Raw genomic sequence first — 24,013 nt, forward strand, 5'->3', positions numbered from 1 at the left:
AAGAATCTGGGGGGAAGAAAAGAAAAATCAAGAAGAAACGAGATGAAGCTAAAGCATCGCTTGCCGTTAGTCAATGTTAAAGTACAAAAGCTCATTATTGTACCGTATTTCCACACCCATTTGGCGCACTGTTTTAAAGGGCGCACTCTCCTTGGTTCAAGTTACATTTTTGTCTGCTCATATGGCGAGCTGTCCTATTGGATGGTACTGCTCTGGCACACTGGCCAATTAGACGTGACTCTCACGCGATCGCCTTTAATACCAAAACAAGTGTGCGTATTAAGAAAAAGAAGCACCGGGACTAAAAACGAGTTTGATTTTGGTTTAATCAAGTATTTATCACAAAGTAAAAAGCTGAAATACAACAAAATTGTAAAAAAAAATATATATATAAAAAATATGTAAAATATATAAAAATTTAAAATGACCTGTCCTAACAGTTTGGCAATTACATTTTTTTCAAACAAACCCCTTAAACTCTGATAGTGGATGATAGTGTCAGGCAGATAGTTAAAAGTGTCACTAGGAAGCATACTTTCTCTGTGTCAAACTGTCAATAAAAGTTTTGGATTGCTAAAGTGAGTACGAATTAATTTGTGTATGTAAAATAGTATTTTAACAGCACTAAATTATTCACACAAATCTCATACAAAGCATGTTAAAACAATATTTTACCAAGACAACAAAATAAAACGTTCTCACCTTATTAATCTAAAGGAATCAAAAGAAAATTACTTATTTGAATCTTGTGTTTGTTGATAGTGTTTTGTAAATAAACAAATTGCATTGTGAGGGGAACCATAAAACAATAATGCTTAGGGCACCCAAATAGCTAGCAACCAGCTACAATATGCAATGTCTCCTTTTTTCCAGTTCATGGGCTAGCTAATTGTTCTGCTTGCATAGCCTGTTAAGATAAGTAGTGGGGCTTTAAATGTGCTACTTGATTCTGCATGGGCTTAATTTATTTATATGATTTATACTATTTTTAATTTATTGTTTATTAAAGCACTTGAGTTTACGTTGTTTACTTTAATCTACTTTTAATTTAAATATATTTTTTTGTTGATTGAGTGAACCTTGATATTTTGATGATCTGATCAGGAATTTTTTTAATTGCGTGTCAGAAATGATGGATTATACCCAGCACCAGCGGGGTTGTTGTGAAATCCTTTCTTGCCTATGTTTGGGTCAGACAAAGAAGATCCCCCTTTGGTGAAGCACATGGCCCCACATGGCTGAAGAAAGCCAGGTCCCATTTTGCAGTCGATCTTGACCTCAACGCGGTTGTCTTTATCCAGGCAACAGAGACACAGAGAACCACAGAATCTCGCAGCCTCGAGATTCTGAAGTGACCGGACTCCAAGCCCGGAGACCCCGGTCAGCCATCTTGATCCGGGCTCTCATTATACGGCTGGAGAGTCTGGTCACTTCCTGTGAGTTAATTATTCGTCTTTCGAGGTGTTTGCAGAGTCAGTGGTTGGAAAAAGGTTAGGGGAAATGTATTTAGGATCCCCTCATATATGTAAACATATGACTCATGTGAATAAGGGCATGAATGAATGCTGTGGAAGAGGGCACATGCTCCCAGGTATTAAGTAGCATTGATCTTTTCATTGCACGTTCTTTCATTTGTTGATGCTTGTTTGTTGATGTTGTAATTTAATTACATGGTACTTTTCTGTTAGTTTTGCAACGTTTTTGGTCATATATTCATTTTTTTTGTAGTCAGGGACCTTGGGCAGCTGCGCGGATGGAGAGGGTGTGGGTGGTAGGGCGTGGGTAATGTTCACCGCTGTGTGTGTGTGTGTGTGTGTGTGTGTGTGTGTGTGTGTGTGTGTGTGTGTGTGTGTGTGTGTGTGTGTGTGTGTGTGTGTGTGTGTGTGTGTGTGTGTGTGTGTGTGTGTGTGTGTGTGTGTGTGTGTGTGTGTGGAATGAAGCATGCAGAGAGAGAGGCACGACTGGACATGGCGAATGTAAACAAAGCTATTGCAAATTCGGAAAAAAATAAAAAAAAGTTCAAATTGCTGTACACCGGACTTCACTATTGTCCCCTGTAGTGTGCAACATAAAAATGCTTTTAAATAAAACAGTAATCCTGCAAAATAATTCTTATCTTTACAAACTATACCTATAATTGAATTATGTCTTTTTTATGTAACTGTAACAAAATGATGTCTCTCGCTACTCCCCAAGACTGTCTACAATACAAAAGAGACCTAGCAGCATCTGCACAAATCTTATTTGAGCTTAATCTGCAGAACGCTAGTTGTAGGACAAACGTGTCACAATGCCGGCACAATGGAATGATGAAACGCAATTTCCCTCTACGTTCAGCAATTTTCATCTCATCCATCTCATGCTGCCTTATCTGTTTTATTTTTAAATTTTTGGAACAAATATCGGCAGTTTTGTTCTTTGCTCTTATTAGGATTATTTTTTAAATATATCTTAAATATTTGTTTACATTTGGTTTCATGATTATATTATAGTTAGCTTGTATTTTTAAATGTTTAAAACAAATCACAAACTGATTGGTAACTGTGATTTTCTAGGAAATGTAACCTCCATGCCAAATCATTGACATTATTAGTTTATTTTAAAAATACAAGATCCATTCTTCCAAGAATATTTTTGAAATAAGCCTTTTATTGATACAGTATGTGTAAATCACTCAGTGCCATTAATAAAGGCAGATGTTTTAGAGATTGACTGAGGCTATTTGAACTGCACTTCTAATAATTACAACCTGCTAATAAAATACTAATAACATCGTAATAACAAATTAATCTTTTACAAATGCATATCAAAAACCTTGAGTGGTCATCATTAACAAGAAAAAGTAGCCCTGAGCTTCAAAAAGTACAATGTAAAAAGCAAATGACTGGAAAATAGTCAGCAAGCCACAAAAGGCCCCGGATCCATAAAGTGGATTCAGGTCTGAATTTCCGAGTCAAATCTGTTTTCCAGGTCAATATGGTCAAAGAACAGCAAGATATGATAACGGAAAAGCTCCAAGAAGAGTTCTCGGATCTCCAAGAGGAAATTTCTGATCTTGGTTTGGAGGTACGATTCTCTTTTATCAGCCATGTCAGAGCAAGTATGCAAATCATAAAATCCAACATGGTTGTCCTTCAGAAATATCTGCCAACCTTGGATATCATGGAAAAGGACTACATTCCGCCGGAGGTCCTGGAATCCGACTGCCCTTATCCGGAGTTGAAGGATTCGCTGATCCAGGCCTTCCTCTCCTTGTCAGACATCCACCACAGTCGACTGCAGTGCCTTCACGAGCACCTAAAAAGAGCAGACAAGTGGGACTGGCGTTTGTTTTTTTACCTGACGTCGACACGTCCAATTTATTTTTCTTGACATTTCCGACATTTCCTTTTAGATACTGCGGATGGTGTCCGGACGACCACTTTCGATTCCATTTCACCTTGTCTCAGTACACTCCTGATGTACCCAACTACCGGGCGCTATGCTTGCATATGCTTCAAAAAGTCTTCCCGGAGAAACTCAAGAACGATCTGGTAACAAACGTTCCCTTTTATATCATTTAAGAGTAGGCAAAGCTTTGTTACTTCTATGAGCCCAAATTAGAAATAAGACCTCTTGCTAAAGGTGTGATGCTGAACATTCCTAATGTAGTGTTTTGCCTTATTTATTTTTGTGTTTTACAATACCCTTTTCCGTGTTTTTTTTTTCCATTTTTTTCTTATATATTTTATATTTGAGATGTTTTCAAATTGTTTTCTGTACTCATTTTCGGATTACTTTTCATCTCAATATAGATTAAAAAGGTTTGTATTATTTTTTTCTTTTCATTTTATTTCTACAGATGACAATCAGCCATATTAAACGTGGCCATTGCATTTGTCTTAAAACATGAAAAAATAATTTTGACGAGAGATTGTGTTTGAATAAAAGCAAACAAAAAGAAAACAGAAAATTACCGTATATCCTGGACTGTAAGGGGCACCTAAAAAACTCAATTTGGCCAGAAATCAGAAAGTGCACCTGGTACTCTTTATATACCACAGAATATGGCAGATAACCATGCAAATGCAGAACGTAATTATTGGTATGCGTTTCCACACAAGGTTTTGCGGTAATACCAAATTCGAGCAATTATTGATCAACTCAATAAACATCGCTGACCTAATTCGCTAAACATTGTATGCGACGGGAATCAAACCCGACTGGTGGTGGTGAGAGTGTTGACAGTTTACACTAAACCGCCAGTGGTACAAATGACATACGACAAGGCATTAGACGTGATCTCTTTATCACACTTTTTCTATTGTGACACAACACTGATTTGCATAGTACATTCCAATAGGTTAAACAATCTCTCTACTTCTTCACCTGTGCAATAATAACCTCTCTGTTTATTACGCATGCAATGCCGGGGTGGCTAATCGGGAAGAATGGGAGTGTTCCCGAAGGGCCGGCTTATGTCAGGGAGGAGTTTGGGCTGGCTGGATGGGAAAAATTACTTGAACATGTATTTGTTGCTTGCATTATCTTAAACTTACTCGTGCATTCATTCTCTAATCAGCTATTTGGCTACATTCAGTGCAACATATGAGATGAGTTTTACCAACTGGGGGAATTCTCCCTTCCCAAATTGAAGCTGTTTTGGTCCACCATCACCCTTATTTTCTCTAGCTGTAGAATGAACACAGAACAGCGTGAATTATATGAGTCAGGTACGGTGGAGGGCAGAAAGGTGCTAGTTGGAGACAAAAAGCCAGGAAAAGAAAAAGAAACCCGTTAAAACAAGGACTGTTATCATTCATTTCACTCATCTTGCACTTTTGCCTGTCATCTACGTGCTGTACTATGTGTTTTCCGAATTTAGCAGTTAAATGCCTTCGCCAGGTAGCTCCTCACACTTAAATAAGATAGCAGTGATAGAAATTCCTTCTATTTTCGAGAAGCAGCTCTTTCAGCTCGGCTCACTCAAAAGCCCTTCAGCTCCCAAAAGGCTCTTCACATTATTTTGTTGCTTCTATCCACATATTGAAAAATATTATGTAACAATATGCACAAAATTACTTTTGGGGACAAGTAAGTCAAGCCAAGTCATATTTATTTGTATAGCCCTTGAGTCTCAAAGTGCTACACAAACCACAGATTATTGCAAACCACAGACTGTTATGACACCATTCCCTGATCTAAAACCTAAACGAGGGCAAGGAAACACTCAAAACCTCAACATGAGGTAAATGAAGAGACCTTGAGAAGGGGCCACATGTGAGGTAGTTAATCCCTCATACACAAAAAACAACAACAATGAAAAAATAAACAACAAAAGAAATAAAATAAAATACAGGCAAAGAGAGATTTAAAAAAATAAAGAAGCAATAATAATTGAGGAAAAAATTAGTAAAAAGCTTGATGACTCAAAAGAAGGAAAATGAGAAAAAAGAAGGAAAAGCAAGAAAAAAAATACGAAAAAGTGGAGACATTCTAAAAAGAAAGAAAAACAGTTTTTTTTCTCTCTTTATCATTTAAAATGGATTACTATAAAAAAAAAACGCAAAAAAAAAAAAACATTGCTGATCTAACTCTTTTAGCTAGTTTTCAACTTCTCATTAGTAGCTGTCAAGATGAATATTTGTGTAATTTTAAATGCATATTAGTCGCAGCATGCCGGAGGTTCTCACAGGCTAATGGACAAGCTGCATGCATAGTAGCTTAGTGTTACCATGACAACAGTCCCTCCCGCTGCCTCTCACACACCCAGGGACCTCTTCATATCACGTTTGCCCGGATGCTACATTCAGCAGAGCTCCGCCTGGAAGGGAGCTGGGTTAAAAGGAAATTTCTTTTCCAGGCTTGTGCCATTAATAATAATTGAGATGGATTTAATGCCAAATGCATTAGCCTAAATAGGAGTAGATCATTGTCTAAAATGATGTTTATAAATGGCAATTACTCAATGTAAATGCTTTTTTGTCTCTCTCTATTGCTTCATATCGAGTCACAGAGCTCAGCGAGATCAGATGGTCGAGTCATTTCCTTGATTTGTGTCTAGTGGATTATTTTATTAATACTTTATTCCAAGTTTGTTAGGGGATATGCCCAATTTACTGTCAAATTAAAGACGTAAGGCTTCGACTTTGAAGTTACATCTTTAAAGCTGTTTTAATTCTTGAGTTCAGGCTTCACAGGTCCCTTAATCTTAAGTTAGAGCTGATAGGTGCTTTAACTATTGAGTTAAAGCTTTCGAGCTGCTTGAAATCGACTTAGCTCTCTAGTTTATTGGTTTAACAAGGAGCTTGAATCATTGGGCGTAATAATTTAGGCTGTTTAAACTTATGAGATAAAGCTTCAAAACTGCTCTAATCTTGAGTTAAATCTTAAAGTTGATTCAACTATTTAGTTAAAGTTTTTAACCTGTGTTAAAGCTAGAGTTAAATCAGAAACAATTATTTAGATTGACAAAGCGATTAGTTCAGTAAAGCTGAACGGTACTTGAACTATTGAGAAAAAAGCTTTAAACCTGCATTAACTTTTGAGGCAAAGCTTTAGCTTTTGACTTTATTGTTTTATCAAAGAGCATTGGCTCTTGAGTAACACTTTTCAGGATGTTCTAACTCTTGAGCTAAATCCTTGAAACTGCTTTGATCTTGAGCTACTGCTGAAAGACGCTTTGGCTATTGAGTTAAAGCTTTAAAGTCGAGTTAACTCCATAGTTAAAACGGGAAAAATGCTTTACATCTTCAGGCATAGCCGAAAGGTTCTTAATTTTTGAGGTAAAGCTTTAAAGCTGCTTTTTTTGAGTTAATTTAGGATAAATACTTTAACTGTTTAGTTTATTACTTTAACTAAAGGGCTTTAATCCTTTAGTTAAATCTTTAACCTCTTAACACCCAAGGCTTCTTGTTAAATATGTGTTTATGTCCATGCATGTGGACACGAGGTCTACTGAAGTTAAGGTTATTTAACTCTTGAGTCAAATACTTAAAGCTGCTTTACCTATTGAGTTAAAGCTTTAGAGCTGTTTCACCATCAAGTTTAAGCTTGAACTCATTAGTTGAAGCAAGTTTTCACTCAGGGTTAAAACAGCCTTAAAGCTAGAATTTAAAAATGATGACAGCTTAAATCTTACTCAAGAGTTAAAGAAGCTTCAAATCTTTAACTGCGGAGTTAAAAGTACAAAAAATCTGGACATATCCTGTAGCATAGTTGAAAGTTAACCGTATTTTAAAAAATCCTGCCCCATAAATGTCCTTGAAAGCTAATGCTAGAACAAAAAGACCATTTATAATCAACTACTTAGAGTAACGGATAAAAAAATGTGCTTCTTTTTTCTTTCCTCATAGTTAAAATATATTCAATTCTCTACTTTCTTGGCATCAAATATTGTAGACTCTATCTGGACAGTCTGAAGAGAAAGCTTTATAGTGTTTACCTCACCAGTGTTTAAGTAATACACTTGATAAAACTCTTAAGTTAAATTTGTGTTAAAGCCTAAAAGGGATTATAAAATACCATTTTGTTTTCAATTAGGCACAGAACATGTAGTGTTCCTCCCCACAATCATGCAATATAATCAGTATCCCCTAGAGCTGTGACGTCACTAGTTGAAAACAAAGATTGCGGATTCTGTTGAAAAACAGACTGCGATTTTAGTAAACAGTGATTGCATAGCACTCATTTCTGCTTAGAGGAATTGGAACTTTCGCTGAGGGACTTCTGACTGTTTTGTCCGAGTTGTGTGCTTTGATTATCAAAAGCTCCGTGAGGTAAGTTTCCTTTGTGTTTTGCAACTGGTATAATATTGACAAGATAGCTCCTCCTTAGTGTCCGGGCTCCCGAAGGACTTCCAGCTTTGTTTGGTCAAGGTTAGCTCCGTTTGCTGTCGGCTTGGTCCGTGTTTGTTGCTGTGGCCATTTTTTTTCTTGGCTCTAGGTTATCCTGGTTGCTTACTGCATACTTTTGGTCGGGCAGCCTCCTGTATTCGACCGTTCAGCCCCCGTTAACCCTTTTTAGCAGCAAACAAACCTGCCGTGTCCCATCTGGTTTAGCCTCTGTCAGCTCTGTGTGTTATATTTGCGGGTTCGCCCCATTTTTTTGCACCATTGGTGCACCCATCTGCAACACAACGCTTATGCATTCACAACAAAAACTACCAAAACTTGGTTTAAAACACTAAAAATGTCTTTGAAAAATTAACACATAAACCAATATGGTGACTGGCTTGTTAGGGTGTTAGTGTTCTTCACAAATTGTCACAGCTCAGGAGGTCAAAGACGAGACAAGCTGTCTTCAAACTACATCCTGGAAAGTAACTGGAATATACCAATGAAATATATATAGGTATTATGCAATAAAACGTACTATTTTCTCACATTTTTTTTTTTTTTATTAAAGTTTGGGTATCCCTTTAACTCACGATTTAAAGCATTAATCCTGATTGAACTCAAGAGTTCGGCAGTTTAGACTAAATCTTTAACTAAATAGTTTAGTGATTTGACTCAAGGGCTATTAGCATTGATCCTGATTTAATTGGGAGTAAAACCAGGTTGGCGACCCCTGTTTTTATAATAGTCTGACAAATCATCCGTGTTGTGACAGTTGGAGCACGAGCGGGCGTTGGCAAGGCAACGCTTCACTCAGACTCAGATTCGGGTCCTCACCCAGCAGTGGCAGCAGGACCAAGAGGAGCTCCTGGCCAAGGCTTTGGCCACCTTGCAGGAGGCCAGGGATGCCTACCAGGAAGAACTGGAGCTCCAGCGAGACCGTCAGTATCAGCAAGACATCTGCTTCCGGCTCAGAGAAAAAGTAAGAAATTTTTAAAAATATGTTTTGGTGGTGGCAAGCAAATTACAATGGATTTGAGCAAAGCTTTACGTTTTAATAATTGTTATTTTCAGCCTACAATTTTTTTTAAGAAATAAAAATATGTTTATAATATTAAGACGTTTTTAAAGTTGCAATAAGTATTAAAATACATTATAAATCCAAACATTTAAAAATCATTCGAATTCATTACATGGATTATTTATGTTTTTATTTTTTGATTTGCTTACTGAAACCATAGTTTTTTCTTCTAATATATATATATATATATATATATATATATATATATATATATATATACTATAAACAGTTTTTTCCAAACATTATAATATTTTAAAGTAATTATTAGAAAATACGTCAATTTCTCAAAATATAAAAAGCAACATTTATACATTTTGACATACTTAGAGAACTAGAACAGTACATGAATGAGCAAAATTATTTTTTACAATAAATTATAGCTGATTTATGTAAAAAAACACAATACTCCTGAAATAAAATGAAAATGTAAAATAATTTAAATTAATTAAATGTATTTAAAATAAATACTAATGTCCCTGTTTTTGTTCTATAAATACATAAATCATTTTTTAGATATTTTATTATTTCCTTGAGGATTTTTTCTATAAAAAATAGAAATAATTAAAGTGTAAAATACTTTTTTTTCATTATTATTTTATGATAATATTTAAAAACAATTCTTTAGATTTTTTTGAAAAATAATGCTTAAAACGAGCAATGTTATCTCCCAGTCAAACAGCAATTGGTCTTATTTGCAGCATTCCCTTTTGTCACCGGGTATTTTCTTTGCATTTTTGATATTTATTGCAAATTCAACATTCAAGACAGTCATTATTGCAATTAAAGAGACAGTGTGTAATATTTAGCGCCGCCTAGTAGTACAAAATAACTTTCATTCAGATAAAACACAACAATATTGATTTGAATACTAGGCAAAAAATCCATGAACTTCATTAATACATGAACTAACATACCCAAACGATCATAAGGTTGAGAAATTTGTATTTCTTTTACATAGTGGAATCCATACCAAGAGGTTGCCGCCATGTTTGTATGGTGTCTTGCGAATGAAAACCATTGCCACGGAGCACACCGTGGCAGCATTAGTGCCATCTAATTGTCAAATATTACAGACCAAGGCTTTAACGTAAAAATGCCAATGAAATTTACTTTGCAATCCTGGTTTACAACGCTGATTAAGAATTTTGAAACAAGGATAAAATAAAAATCAAATCAAATATGTATTTTTAAAAAGGAAAAGACTATGAGTAAGACTATGGATAAATATACACATGTTCATCATCGTGTGGCGAGTATAAACAGGGTGTTGTGCTGTTGCTTAGAGCCTATTCCTTTATCATTTTATTATTACAATACTTGAGTCTCCCAAACTGTTTCCCAGCAGCTGTTACTTTTTGCATCATTTATATTCATTTTTCTGTCATTGCGTTATTAGTTGGAATCAACCGCGGTCGTCGTGAGACTTGTAATCTTCCTTGATGTCCATAATTGGCAATTTTTCTCATGCCGAATGGATTCGCTCCATTATTCCATGTAAGGTCTGTCAATTAGACACGCAATCAAAAGTTCTAAACGCTGCTGTGACGGAATACGGCAACGTACAATTAGGCTTTTGTGCTTGCTGCAGCGCGGAGATAATAGAAAAAAAAAAAAGGACTGTGATTCTTTTGTGCCTTTGACAGTCTTTACACTGCTGCATAAAAGAAGCAAGCCGCCTTCCCTTGATTTCATACAACAGTAGGTTAAAGAGAATGAATACTCGAGGCTCTTCACAGGCCCTTTTTTGCTATTGTGAGCAGGGAATTAAGTTGAAACCCACGCATATATCAAAAAGGGCGTTTTGTACAGTAGATTAAGTTTGCAATGTTTAAGATGAAGTAGTTGACCGGCATGTCAATTGTGCAAATTGTTGCAGCTTGCGTTTATTGACATGTATTGCTTGGAAAATGGCAGAGGAAAAGAAATAATGGCGTTTCATTCCTTCTGTGTTTCATTAAATTCCGTAAAAAGTGTCAATTTGAATGTTGTCTAGGGCGGCATTAGCTCAGTGTGCCCTGCGATTGGATGGCAACCAGTTCAGGGTGTCCCCTGCCCACTGCCCAAAGATAGCTGGGATGGGATCCAGCACCCCCGCGACCCTACTGAGGATAAAATTTAGTCTATTGGACCGAACTTTGGTGTTTTGGTTCAATGTAATAGATTAATGAAAATACATCTTTCTATTGAAAATGACGCTGACACGCCTGCTCTGGGGGCTTGTCAAGATGGCGTTGTCATTTAAAGCGTCACCGCCTCTTACTGGTCGCATACCGAAACCACGAGTAGATATATTTCCATGGCCTCTCTACAAAATGCCTTTTTTTAAAACGTCTTTTAATAACCAAATATTTTTCTTTATTATTAAAACTAATCTATAGTTGAAATTATTTTTATTGCAGACATGCAAATGAACACCGCACAGTTTTTGAACACATAAAATAATCTGTTGTTTATGTCTGCGCAGCCCTTTGAGTCTCCTTGTGATAAAGGGCTATACAAATAAACATGACTTGTCTTGACTCTCATTTATATATGTAAATAAGTCAGAGCCGTATTTTTAACCTACTTCTAATAATTACAACCTTGTGTTATTATAATGATGCCATGGTAACAACAAATTATCTAAGACCACACCTCCCCCCCACTGCTTTTGTCCAGACATTTAACACGTGCACAAGACTCGATGGTGTTAATCCGCGTGACTGTTTTAATTTGCAGTCGGATCCTGTAGGGAATCTGTCTGCGAGCTCGGAATGCCTCGCTCCAATAAACGGCGCGCCACAGTGAGTTTACAGCATAACCCGCCTGTCACTCACACGCAAGAAAGTTGTTGTGCACAAGACAGTGTCAAACGCATGGCCCGTGGGCCAAATGTGGCCCGCCACGTCATTTCATGTGGTTTGCAAGAGCTTAAAATATCTGAGCGTCTATAAACAAACAGGTCAAGAGAGTGCTTGGATCAAAACATTTCCTACAATGCCTGTCGCCACTATTTCCATGTTGATGCCAATGAATGGAATTGAGAAATAAATGATCATAATACTGTTCAAGAAGATTTTGTTATACGATGGAACCTCGGTTCTCGACCATAATCCGTTCCAGAACCCTGTTTGAAAACCGATTTGTTCGATCACCGAAATCATTTTTCCCATTAGAAATAATGTAAATCGTTGTAATCTGTTCCAACACCCTGACTGTTTACCTTGAATGTTTAACGTAAACACAAAGCTAACCCAGGCTAATCGTACGTTCGCGTTATCGTAATATTCCGTACAAAAGATTACGCTAACATGAACGTGTAAAAATAAAAAAATCAGGTCGTTTACGAGTCATTTAGCATCCGGGTCTCCACAACAAGTGTTGTGCGGTTCATTGGAAAGGGGGCTCCGTTCCAACACCCTGAAAGTTGGGCTCCGTTCCAGCACCCACATAAAGCTAACCGAGGCTAATCGTACGTTCGCGTTATCGTCATCTTCCGTACAAAAGATTACGCTAACATGAACGTGTAAAAATAAAAAAATCAGGTCGTTTACAAGTCATTTAGCAGCCGGGTCTCCACAACAAGTGTTGTGCGGTTCATTGGAAAGGGGGCTCCGTTCCAACACCCACATAAAGCTAACCGAGGCTAATCGTACGTTCGCGTTATCGTCATCTTCCGTACAAAAGATTACGCTAACATGAACGTGTAAAAATAAAAAAATCAGGTCGTTTACAAGTCATTTAGCAGCCGGGTCTCCACAACAAGTGTTGTGCGGTTCATTGGAAAGGGGGCTCCGTTCCAACACCCTGAAAGTTGGGCTCCGTTCCAGCACCCACATAAAGCTAACCGAGGCTAATCGTACGTTCGCGTTATCGTAATCTTCCGTACAAAAGATTACGCTAACATGAACGTGTAAAAATAAAAAAAATCAGGTCGTTTACAAGTCATTTAGCATCCGGGCCTCCACAACAAATGGTGAGCGGTTCATTGGAAAGGGGGCTCCGTTCCAACACCCTGAATGTTGGGCTCCATTCCAACACTCTGAATGTTTACCTTGAATGTTTAACACAAACAATAATAATAATAATAATAATAATAATTTCCTTGTATTGTCATTCTGTGTAACAATGTACACAGAACGAAATGTCGATTACATCTGACCCGTTGTAGCGAGCCGATGCAGCCGCAGCCAACAGAGGGCGCCGCCGACCACTTTTTAAGTCTTAGGAATGACTAACCCAGGCTAATCGTACGTTCGCGTACGGAAGATTAAGCTAACATGAACGTGTAAAAATAAAAATAAGGGCTATAACTCTTCATACACCTAAATTAAAAACGAAAGCAAAACGAAGCACGTCCGCACGCGATAATAGTTGGTCACGAAAAGAGCGATCTACACCCGTACGCCGCTCAGCATCGCACCCTAGCCTACTCACTCACGCATTACCGGCGTTTGAACTCCAATTTTTTGACTGAACAGCGAAGCAATAATTTCTCGAAATTTTTGGTCGGACTCCGATTTGTTCGAACTGAGAGGCGTTCGAAAACTGAGGTTCCACTGTACAGTGATACCTCTACAGTACATAGGAGATTCCATTTGTACCCGGACCGTGCCTGTATTTTGAGAAACATTTTCCGATATGAAATAACTGAAAACAAGACGTAAGACAGCAGTCTGGCGTGGAACGACAGGAAGCCAGAGGCTGACAAGATCGATACCAATTGCACGAGCAGATATCGGACAGATGGGGTCGATACCAGACAGGACGGGACAGACAGGTTTGATATCAGGCACTGGAGACTGAAGTCCGATAACAAGCAGGACGAGAAAGACAGAAACGATACCAGACACTGGAGATCGAAATTAAACAGGACAAACTCGACGGGAATGCTACCAAACACTGGAGATCGATATCAAACAGAACAAAATAGCTGGGAACAATACTGGAGATCGTTATTAAACAGGACAAAATAGACGGGAACGATACCGGACAGGAAACACAAGCAGGAAACCAAACAGATGCAAAACACACTGCGGATGCAGATGTTCGTTGACAAACCAACAAAGGGTGAGTGAGAGCACTGAGCTTAAATAGGAGGGAAGCCAATCAGTCAACGAGCCATAGCTGGCGCCAAATGGGCGGGGCCAACTGTGCACCATGGGCAACTGTGACACTACCAAAATTATCAAAATTAACCCTAAACCCTAAAATACATCTTCCTGATCTTTAAAAACTCATTCAAATAGTAATTGAACATGAAAATAAAATTTATTATTATTATAATTGTATTATTATTATTTTATAATTATTAAGATAAACATGATGATAATAGCCCTGCGACTGGCTGGCAACCAGTTGAGGGTGTCCCCTGCCCACTGCCCGAAGATACCTCGGATGGGCTCCAGCACCCCCGCGACCCTACTGAGGATAAGCAGTGCAGATAATGGATGGATGGATGAAGATAATAAAAGTGACTTTAACCCTCAAGAGCTATCTTTACATTTTTTGTCTTTTTGATGGTTTTGATGCGTTATCATCGCAGAAAAATCATTGAAAAAGGACTACGAAGAGCATCGATATAAATAAATAAAGCATATATGTACGCGTAGATAAGGTTCCCTGAACATTTTGAGTGGTTTGAAGTTAAGAAAAATATATCAGAAATGACACTGCAAAGTCATTGACATTCCATGGTACCTCGGTTGTAGAAGTTATTTCTAACCCAGGTCTATGGTGTTACAGTTTGGAAGTTCCCGTAACTTGGATTTTTTCTCGTATTCTGACCAACATTTTAGCTTGAAAGACATCTTGTATGCAGAGGTATTACTGTATTTATTTATAAGGCATTATATATATGTGGTAGGGATGCACGATCAACTGAAACCTAAAAGACATTGCGATGTGCCGGTTGTGATTATGTAATCGCATAACACTGCGGGTTTTTTCAAGTATTTATAGACAGCAACCCCAACAAAGCACCCCAGAAGAAGCCGCTGTTTACTTAATTTTAACATTTTAACAATCCTGTAAAATTCACCTAAAATCTCAATCACGACATGATGCCATTAGTATTTTTATTTTTCCCCCACTAATTATCGACCCCACTCATGGGAGAGTGTATCTACTGGTAGGTCGTTCATCCAAGGGTTAAAAAAACAAGCAAATCCAGCACAGAAAATGCACTTTCCTTTCAAAAGCAAAAATCGCATTGTAATTGCAATACTGTTCTGAAAAATCACAATTGGGTTGTTTTAATCTGTAGAGAGGGGTGGCACAGCGGCTGAGTGGTTAGCGGCACAGTTTTGAGGTCATGGGATTGAACCCTCCTGTGCGGAGTTTGCATGTTCTCCCCGTGCTTGCCTGGGTTTCCTCTGGGCACTCCGGTTTCCTCCCACATCTCAAAAACATGCATGTCAGGTTAATTACCCGGTCTGAATTGTTTTTAGGTGTAAATGAGCGAGTGAATGGTTGTCTGTCTCTGTGTGCCCTGGCTGGCAACCAGTTCAGGTGTCCCCTGCCCACTGCCTGAAAATGACTGGGATGGGCTCTTACACCCCCGCAACCCTGCTGAGGATAAGCGGTGCAGATAATGGATGGATAATGTGTAGCTATGTTTTTTCAATGCAACTGTAATATTTGTGACTTGAATAATCAATAAATTCAGAGTTACTTTACATGAAGGAGTAGTTACTTTTGTTTCTCATAGCAAATACATTTAGTTACATCCGGCCCCTTTGATTAAGCTGAAGTGGCCCTTCAGTGAAAATGAGTTTAACACCCCTGTTGTGTGTGTGTGTTGTGCATGAGAGTGACTCCAAAAGTAATGTCAGTCTTAAAGGGGTATCGGATTTTTTGTGAGTCAGTCCGCAGATGAAACCCAAAGGAATTGTGGACTTTGTGGTTTCTAAAAGTGAGACATGTTGCTTGCAGCTGCAGCAGTGGCGTGCACATCAGGAGGAGGTGGCGGAGCTGCAGGCGGCCATTGCCGCCAGACAGCAGGAGGAGGCCGAGGCTATTTTGAAAAGGGAGCAGGTGAAAGAGGCCGCCCTACGGGCAAACCAGAAGGAGAAGGTGAGCTGCTTGCATGTGTTGGAAAATTGCAGTCCCCCCCCCTCAAAAAAGAAAATACAATCTCAAGATGTTGGCCTTTTTTGCCATTATTTGTATCATTTTACTAAAAGAAGAGAAATGATACCTAAAATGTTTTTTTTGTCTATATTTTGTTTTTTATTTCATGATCAAAATCATCTATATACAAAAGTCAATTCCATTGAAGTTGGGAAAAAGTTTAAAATGTCAGTAAAATTAGAATAGAATGACTTGCAAACCTTTTCTAACCCATATTTAAATGAATACACCACAAAGACAAGATTATCCATGTTCAAACTCATAAACTTTATTTCCATAAGCAAATAATGATAAACTTAGAATTTTATGATTGCAACAAGTGCCAAAGTAGTTGGGAAAGGGGCTTCTTCACCATTGTGTTACATCACCTTTCCTTTTAATAACACTCAATAAACGTTTAGGAAGTGAGGAGACTAGTTGTTGAATCGTTGATAGTGGAATCCTTTCCCATTCTTGCTTTATGTACAGCTTCAGCTGTTCAACAGTCCGGGGTCTCCTTTGTCTTATTCTGCGCTTTATAATGCGCCACACATTTTCAATGGGAGACAGGTCAGGACTGCAGGCAGGCCAGTCAAGCACCCGCACCCTCTTACTACGAAGCCACGCTGTCGTGAGACGTGCAGTGTGTGGCTTGGCATTATCCTGCTGGAAGAAGCAAGGGCGCCCATGGTAAAGATTCTGTTTGGATGGCAACATACTTTGTTCCAAAACCTGAATGTACTTTTCTGCATTAATGGTGCCTTCACAGATGTGCAGGTTACCCATTCCTTGGCCACTCATGCACCCCCATACCATCACAGATGCTGGCTTTTGCACTTTGCGTGCATAACAGTCTGGGTGGTTCTGTTCTTCTTTGGACCGGAGGACACGACGTCCACAATTTCCAAACACAATTTGGAAAACTGACTCATCAGACCACAGAACACTTTTCCACTTTGTATCAGTCCATTTTAGATGGGCTCGGGCCCAGAGAACCCTGCGGCGTTTCTGGATGTTGTTGATGAATGGCTTACGCTTTGCAACATAAAGTTTTAACCCACACTTACGGATATAGCGTCGAACTGTATTGACTGACAGTGGTTTTCCAAAGTGTTCCTGAGCCCATGTGGTGATGTCCTTTACACATTGATGTCGGTTCTTAATGCAGTACCGCTTGAGGGCTCGGAGGTCACGGGCATTCAATAATGGTTTACGGCCATGCCGTTTACGCACAGTGATTTCTCCAGATTCCCTGAACCTTTTCACAATATTATGGACTGTAGATGATGATATCCCTAAATTCCTTGCAATTGTACTTTGAGGAATGTTGTTTTTAAACTGTTCAACAATTTGCTCACGCAGTTGTTCACAAAGAGGTGAACCTCGCCCCATCCTTGCATGTGAATGACTTAGCTTGTTCGGGTCTCCCTTTTTTATACCCAGTAACAACTCTCACCTGTTGCTAATTCATCTGTTCACCTGCAAATAGTTGGTTGATTTCCATTCATCCACTTTCTGAGTAGTTATTGACACCTGTCCCAACTATTTTGGCACGTGTTGCTGTCATCAAATTACAGAGTTGATGATTTTCTCCCAAAACAATAAAGTTTATGAGTGAAGACAATAAATATGTTGTCTTTGCTGTGCATTCATTTAAATATGGGTTGAAAAGAATTTGCAATTTACTTGGATCAATTTTTATTTGCAATTAACACACTTTCCCAACTTCATTGGAATTGAGTTTTGTACATTCACGTTCAATACATTTATTTATGTTTTATTTTAAAAAACAATTAAAAATACAACAATTTTTATTTTTTTGGCAGAAAAAAAAATATTTTTAAATGTAATTTAAAGTATTTTATATATAATTGATAAGCAAAAAATTGATAATTTTGCTGATAGATTGTAATATTTCTATTTTATTTTTTATTTTTGATAAGGCAGTAAAAATAAATTGAAAAAAAGCAAAGCAAAAATTTTTTAAACAGATCTTAAAATAATGATTTTTTTAAAATAAATTAAGTATTTATATAATTTAAGTATTAATATGTATTGTTTGTTAGTGATATCGTTAATTAATGAATCATTAAATCAATAAACATGCAATTAATTATAAATTGCTAATTAAGAATAAAATCGAAAAAAACGTTTTGGGTGCATTAAATAAATGTTCGTATTTTATTGTAAATATTTTTCAATTACTGGTAAATGGATTTAATTGTGAAAAGATTATTACGGTAAGAAAAGCTTTAGACCATCCCTCGTATTAAAGAAATTTTGCCTATTTTAAGGCCTGTTTTATCATTTAGAGGAAACTGAAAGAATACAGTACATAATAATCTTCTCATTTTTACCCCCTTTTGGCATAACTTGTTTGTGTTTACTCTTTTTGATAGAAATGTGGTTAACCGCCAAAATATAACTATTTATCTGATAAAATAAGAAATTAAAACGAACAAAAAATATCTAGACACTATTTTTACAATTTTTTAAACAAAGAAATACGATAAGAATATGGTAAGAAAAATATTGAAGATGATCTAATGTTATTGTCAGAACCAGAGCAGATGGAGGACCCAGACGCGTAACGTTTTCACACAAGCTTTATTTTACGGGAATGGGGCAGTCACGCGCGTGAACACAAACGCCAATGATTCGGCGATTGCTAGGCGGAAGAAGACTGGCGCGGAAAAGCAGGAAGCCAGAGGCAGACTAGATCGATACCTGATACACGAACAGATGCCGGACAGACGGGATCGATACCAGACAGGGCGAGCTAGACGGGATCGATACCGCATACTGGAGCAAGATATCGGACAGGATGAGACAGGCGGGATCGATATCGGACACTGGAGACTGGAGCAAGATATCAGACAGGACAAGATAGACGGGATCGATACCAGATACTGGAGACTGCCGCAAGATATCAGACAGGATGAGACAGGCGGGATCGATACTGGATAATGGAGACTGGAGCAAGATATCTGACAGATAAGATATACGGGATCAATACCAGATACTGGAGTCTGGAGTCTGATATCAGACAGGACAAGACAGACAGGACCGATACCAGATACACTAGCCGATACTGGACAGACGGGATCGATACCAGAAAGGACGGGACCAACAGGATTGATACTGGTCAGGATACCGGACAGAGTCAAAATAGACGTTTTGCTGGTGCAGACGTTTGTTGACGGACTGACCAAGGGTGAGTGAGAGCACTGAGCTTAAATAGGAGGGAAGCAATCAGGCAACGAGCTGCAGCTGGCGCCAAACGGGCAGGGCCAATTGAAGGCTATGGGCAATTGTGACAGTCATGTTTTATAAAATGTTCTGCAATACATTCATAATTGTATGAAGACATTTGTGGATATAAAAGGTTTATACATAAATAATTCTTAAAATGGTTTAAGTCTTACTCCTAAAAATATGGCGCTTGAAAAGTTGTACGTAGTATTTTTCGGACCATTTCAACTTTTCCGCTGAACGACGGCTGGGTGGTTAGCGCACAGCCCCACGGTGCGGAAGTTCAGGGTTCAATTCCAGTTACCGCAGCCTCCCTCTTGTGGACTTTGCATGTTCTCCCCGTGACTGCATGTCAGGTTAATTGGCTGGTCCAAATTGTCCCTAGGTATGAATGAGCAAGTGAGTTGTCTGTCTCGGTGTGCCCTGCAACCAGTTCAGGGTGTCCCCTGCCTACTGCCCGAAGATGGCTGGGATGGGCTCCAGCACCCCCGAGACCCTACTGAGGATAAGCGGTGCAGATAATGGATGGATGTAACTTTTCCTGAAACATTTTCACAAGTAGCAAGAAAACATGTCGGAAGTTGTATCACCAGCGATACATCTTGGTCCCAACTGACCAACTTCCCTCGAAGAGGACAAACATAATGACGCCTTAGTGGGACTGTTTAATTAAGTCTTCTCCCTGGGCTGAGACACTGTGATGAATGAGAGCGTTTCCTCCGCATTTGATTCTTCACAATTTCTGCCAACGCTCGGCCAGACATTGAAATATCCTCCCGTTTTCTCCATTTATCTGATCCCGGCGGGCTGACGATCGATAGGACACGAGACCACCGGGAGCGGCGCGTCTTTGTTGTTCTTTTCGTTCCGTAAACGTTTTTTTTTCTCTGTACAGCTTCGAAAATTTCATTTGGAGCAGCAGAGGCGGAGGGAGGAACTGGAACAACGAGATTTGGAGAGGTTGGCCAAGTTGAGGAGCGCTATGGAGGAGCAGGCCAGGCAAGATAAAGAGAGGTGAGCACTGCATTGTGGGGTGTAGAGTTTTCACCTCTTGACAGATTTACCTCAAAATCTATTGCCTGATTTCTCTCGCAATGATCTCTGATCCTAGATATGGTTCCTGTGCTAATATGCTAAGCTAAATTTAAATCATTCTTCAAAGGTAACGTTTTATTTAAATTTGATATTTTGTGGTTATACCATCATAGCAATCATGTTATGTGGTTTATGTCCTGTATCGTATTTCTTTCACTTGTTGTGCTGTCAGAGCAAGTCGGTATCCCAACATGTTCTGCGTTGTCTATCTTTCATGATTACCGATGTGATGCACCTGTGCCCGCTCCTTTAGCGCCAGCTGCCTCGGACTCTGATTGGCTCCCTGTCCCTATTTAAACTCACTCCTTTCTGTCACCTGTTGTCAGTCCATCTGCGAACCTCAGTTTACACTAGGCAAGCCTTTTTCGACCCTGACTCCCATCTGTTTTTTGCTCCCGTCTGTTCCCCGGCTTTGACCGTTTTTGATCCTGACCACGTCTCCTCTCCTCTCCTGGCTTACGACTCGTTTCCGACCCCAACCACGTTTTTGCTCTCCTGTCCCGGCTACTGACCTGTTTTTCCGTTCCCGATACCGCCATCGCTCGCCACAGAAGTCCCGCTTCCGCGTTCAGAGCGACCTGCTTACCACGCCCAGCGATCACCGGATCGTGGTGCAACCCTTTCCTTTCCTTCAATAAAACTTGTGGTAAACGTCACGCAAGTGGGTACTGTCTTCGTTCTGGTCCTGACACTATCTTGTTTTATTCAGGTAAAGCTTTTTTAGATTTTTGTAGTATTTTTGTGGTGTTATTGTAGCCTTATTCATGTAATATTACAGAGTTTTATTCTGTAGTATTTTGTAACATTTCTACAGCATTGTTTTTGTAGTATATTTGTAGTATTTTTTTAGTATTAATGTTGTCCTATTTTGTAGTATTCTGTCTTATTTCTGTAGTATTTTTGTATCATAGTATGACTGTAGTGATATTTTTCTTTAATTTCTGTTGAAGTACTTTTGTAGTATTTTCCTCATAATATTTCTGTAGTTTTATTTTTGTATTATAGTATTACTGTTGTGGTATTTTTGTAGTGTTTCCATAGTAGTGTTTTTGTACTACATCCGTCATAATATTTCTGCAGTTGTATTTTTGTATTACTGTAGTGGTAGTTTTGTAGTATTTCTGTAGTATTTTCATCATACATTTTTTGTAGTAATTTTATAGTAGTTTTGTAATATTTCTGTGGTAGTATTTTTGATTATAGTTTTACTGTAGTAATATTTTTGTACTATTTCTATTGTTTTTCTTTTTTGGTGTAGTAAATATTATTGAGGGTTTAGTAGTAGACTTTAGTCTGTACAGCCCTTTGAGACTCCTTGTGATTGAGGGTTATACAAATAAACACGACTTGACTTAAGTAGTGTTTCAACATACCCTGTGTTCTCTTCTTTTAATGTTTTGTTAGCGTACAGCTTGTTAGTGTGCCTGCATTACTGCTATATTGCATGGTCTCACTGTCTTGGCACTCTTGTTCTGAATTCATGTAGGAACAGTTCTTGTTTCATCCTACTTTTATGTTCTGTTCTTTTAGAACTGGTTGATGTTGGAAAGTTACGTAGTTGTTCCATCCACCTGTGAGTATGTGCCCTGCTTGTTTTGTTCAGTTAGAACTAGTTGGTATTCTACCAAATCCTCCATCATTCTCGTTTCACGTTTTGTTCACTTTCTTGTTTTGTTCAGTAACAGCTAGTTAGGGTCCCAACATAATCCTGTGTTGTCTTCCTTTCTCATTCTTGTTCAGTAAAAGTTTGTTAGGTTGCCTTCCCGGTTTTGTCTTTGTGGTGCTCTTGTTGTTGTTGTTGAATCTTTCGAGGTGCCTGAGAACAATTCTCTTCCTCCTCCTCTTGTTGGTGTTCTGTCCACATAGGGAATGTTTCTTGTGTTACCTTTCATGTTTTGTTTAGTTAGACCTGGAGTGTTGGAATATTATGTGGTGGTTCTATTCATGTATGAGTATATTCCCTGCGTTTTTTTCTGTGTTCTGTTCAGTTTGAACCAGTAGGTATTCTACTGAGTTCTGCAACATTATCTTTCCACTTCTTGTTAGGTACAAGTAGTTAGTTTTCCAACGAACATATTCTGTGTTGTTTTCCTTTTTAGTTTTAGGCCCGTCAGGGTTAGTGTTCCAACATATTCTGTGTTGTTATCCTTTTGTGTTTTGTAGTAGTTATTTTATTGTTTAGTTCATTTTTTTTAGGTTGCATGCATTATATTTCAAGGTCTTGTCATCATGGCACTCTTGTCTTGTCCACATCTGGGAATGTTTCATGTGTCAGCTTTTTTCATGTTTTGCCCTGTTAGAGCTGGTTGGTGTTTGAATATTATGTCGTTGTTCTATCAATCCCCTATGTTCAGTTAAAACCAGTCGAGCTTTGGTTATAGTAGCTTTGATGTGAAAGTCCCAGTAAATTTCATATTCTGTAAATAAATCCTTTTCTAAAGTTGTATTTTGTGTTTGCATTTATGGGATCGGATTCTCTGTCCACACCAAAACCTGACAACAGATAGCAGTATCAGAAGTCCTTTGTTATTTAAATCGAAATTGAGGAATAACATATGGTCAATATTTAGTGAAAATACTCTATCATATTGTGATTTGTGGGCGTTTCTTTTAAAATAGCAGCAATTTCTTTTGCAGGGGGAAGTTTACACATTTGTAGTATCGAACATCCTTTTTACCTCTCCTTTTTTTCTCTTATTTTTTTTTTACCTGGACTTTTATAACTGTACCATGATATTTGCCTTTTATTTCAATCCACCTCCACCATCACATTCACAGCCGGTGAATAAAAGGGCGACTCATGGGGCTTGTAGTCCGTAAAACAGATGATGGAACAGCATCAGCACTGGCAGGCTCATAAAAACCTCCAAAGCTTGGAGGTTGGCTGTGTCAGGGGCAATTGCGACAGATGGAAAGGACCAAAGAGAGCATCTTGTGGCCTTAATGTCTTCACCCTGCCCACTCTCTCCAGGGTGCGTTTCCGGGCAGAGATGCTGCAGCGCCGCCAGGAGGCGAGAGAGGCGTACGAGATGGATAGGCAAAGGGAGGAAGCGGAGAGGCACAACCGCCTGGAAGCGCTCCGGAACCAGGTACGTCATCACGCGCTTTTTACGCCGCCATCTGTCACTGGATTGACCTGTAGTGTCATTAGATTTGTGACGGGGTAACACTGCCCCCTTTTGGTAGCAGGTTAAAATAAAAATGGTAGAGGAGCTGAACTGTAAAGAACTGTTGAGAAAGGATGTAAGTCCCTTCCAGCAATAAATGAAATATTTATTATCTTCCTTTAAAGAAAATGTCACATTTTGTAAATCGACGTTTAAGTTTATAGTCTTTAATAATTATGTCTGTCTCGCAATTGTTGAAGATATTTTGCACTACACATAATTTTAATAAAACAATTTAAATAAGTCTTCTGAAATGTGAGGGCTTGAATTTATATATGTATTAATTTATGTATATGTTTTTGTCTCTTGAAATGTTCTTCTTATAAATGGGGCAAAAAGAATAAAAGGGTTCTTACTCCTTAATTGTGGAAGCCCAAGAGTGCCAAAATGCAATAAATATACATTTTTGGAAATAAAAATCATCAAGTCAAATTTATTTATATATTATATAGTTTTTTTGTTTTGTTTCAAAAATAGTCTTCAGAAAAGTGTGAAAATTACAATAGCATTTTCCT

General features: G+C 38.4%; 1 protein-coding gene across 4 annotated transcripts in view; it reads left to right on the top strand.

The window, feature by feature from the left end:
* Positions 1–24,013, top strand: part of LOC148352815 (coiled-coil domain-containing protein 148-like) — a 54,293-nt gene that overhangs the window by 16,285 nt on the left and 13,995 nt on the right. For all 4 annotated transcript variants that reach the window (XM_088352140.1, XM_088352143.1, XM_088352144.1 and 1 more), the window contains exons 8-14: positions 2,971–3,066; positions 3,139–3,314; positions 3,395–3,533; positions 8,590–8,796; positions 15,808–15,948; positions 20,132–20,250; positions 23,303–23,420. In XM_088352140.1, coding sequence (XP_088208266.1) covers positions 2,971–3,066; positions 3,139–3,314; positions 3,395–3,533; positions 8,590–8,796; positions 15,808–15,948; positions 20,132–20,250; positions 23,303–23,420 — 996 coding nt within the window. The remainder of the gene's footprint in view (positions 1–2,970; positions 3,067–3,138; positions 3,315–3,394; positions 3,534–8,589; positions 8,797–15,807; positions 15,949–20,131; positions 20,251–23,302; positions 23,421–24,013) is intronic.

The sequence above is a fragment of the Urocampus carinirostris genome, chromosome 14 (assembly GCF_059441175.1).
Source record: "Urocampus carinirostris isolate Australia breed hairy pipefish chromosome 14, RoL_Ucar_1.0, whole genome shotgun sequence".
Classification (NCBI taxonomy): Eukaryota; Metazoa; Chordata; class Actinopteri; order Syngnathiformes; family Syngnathidae; genus Urocampus; species Urocampus carinirostris.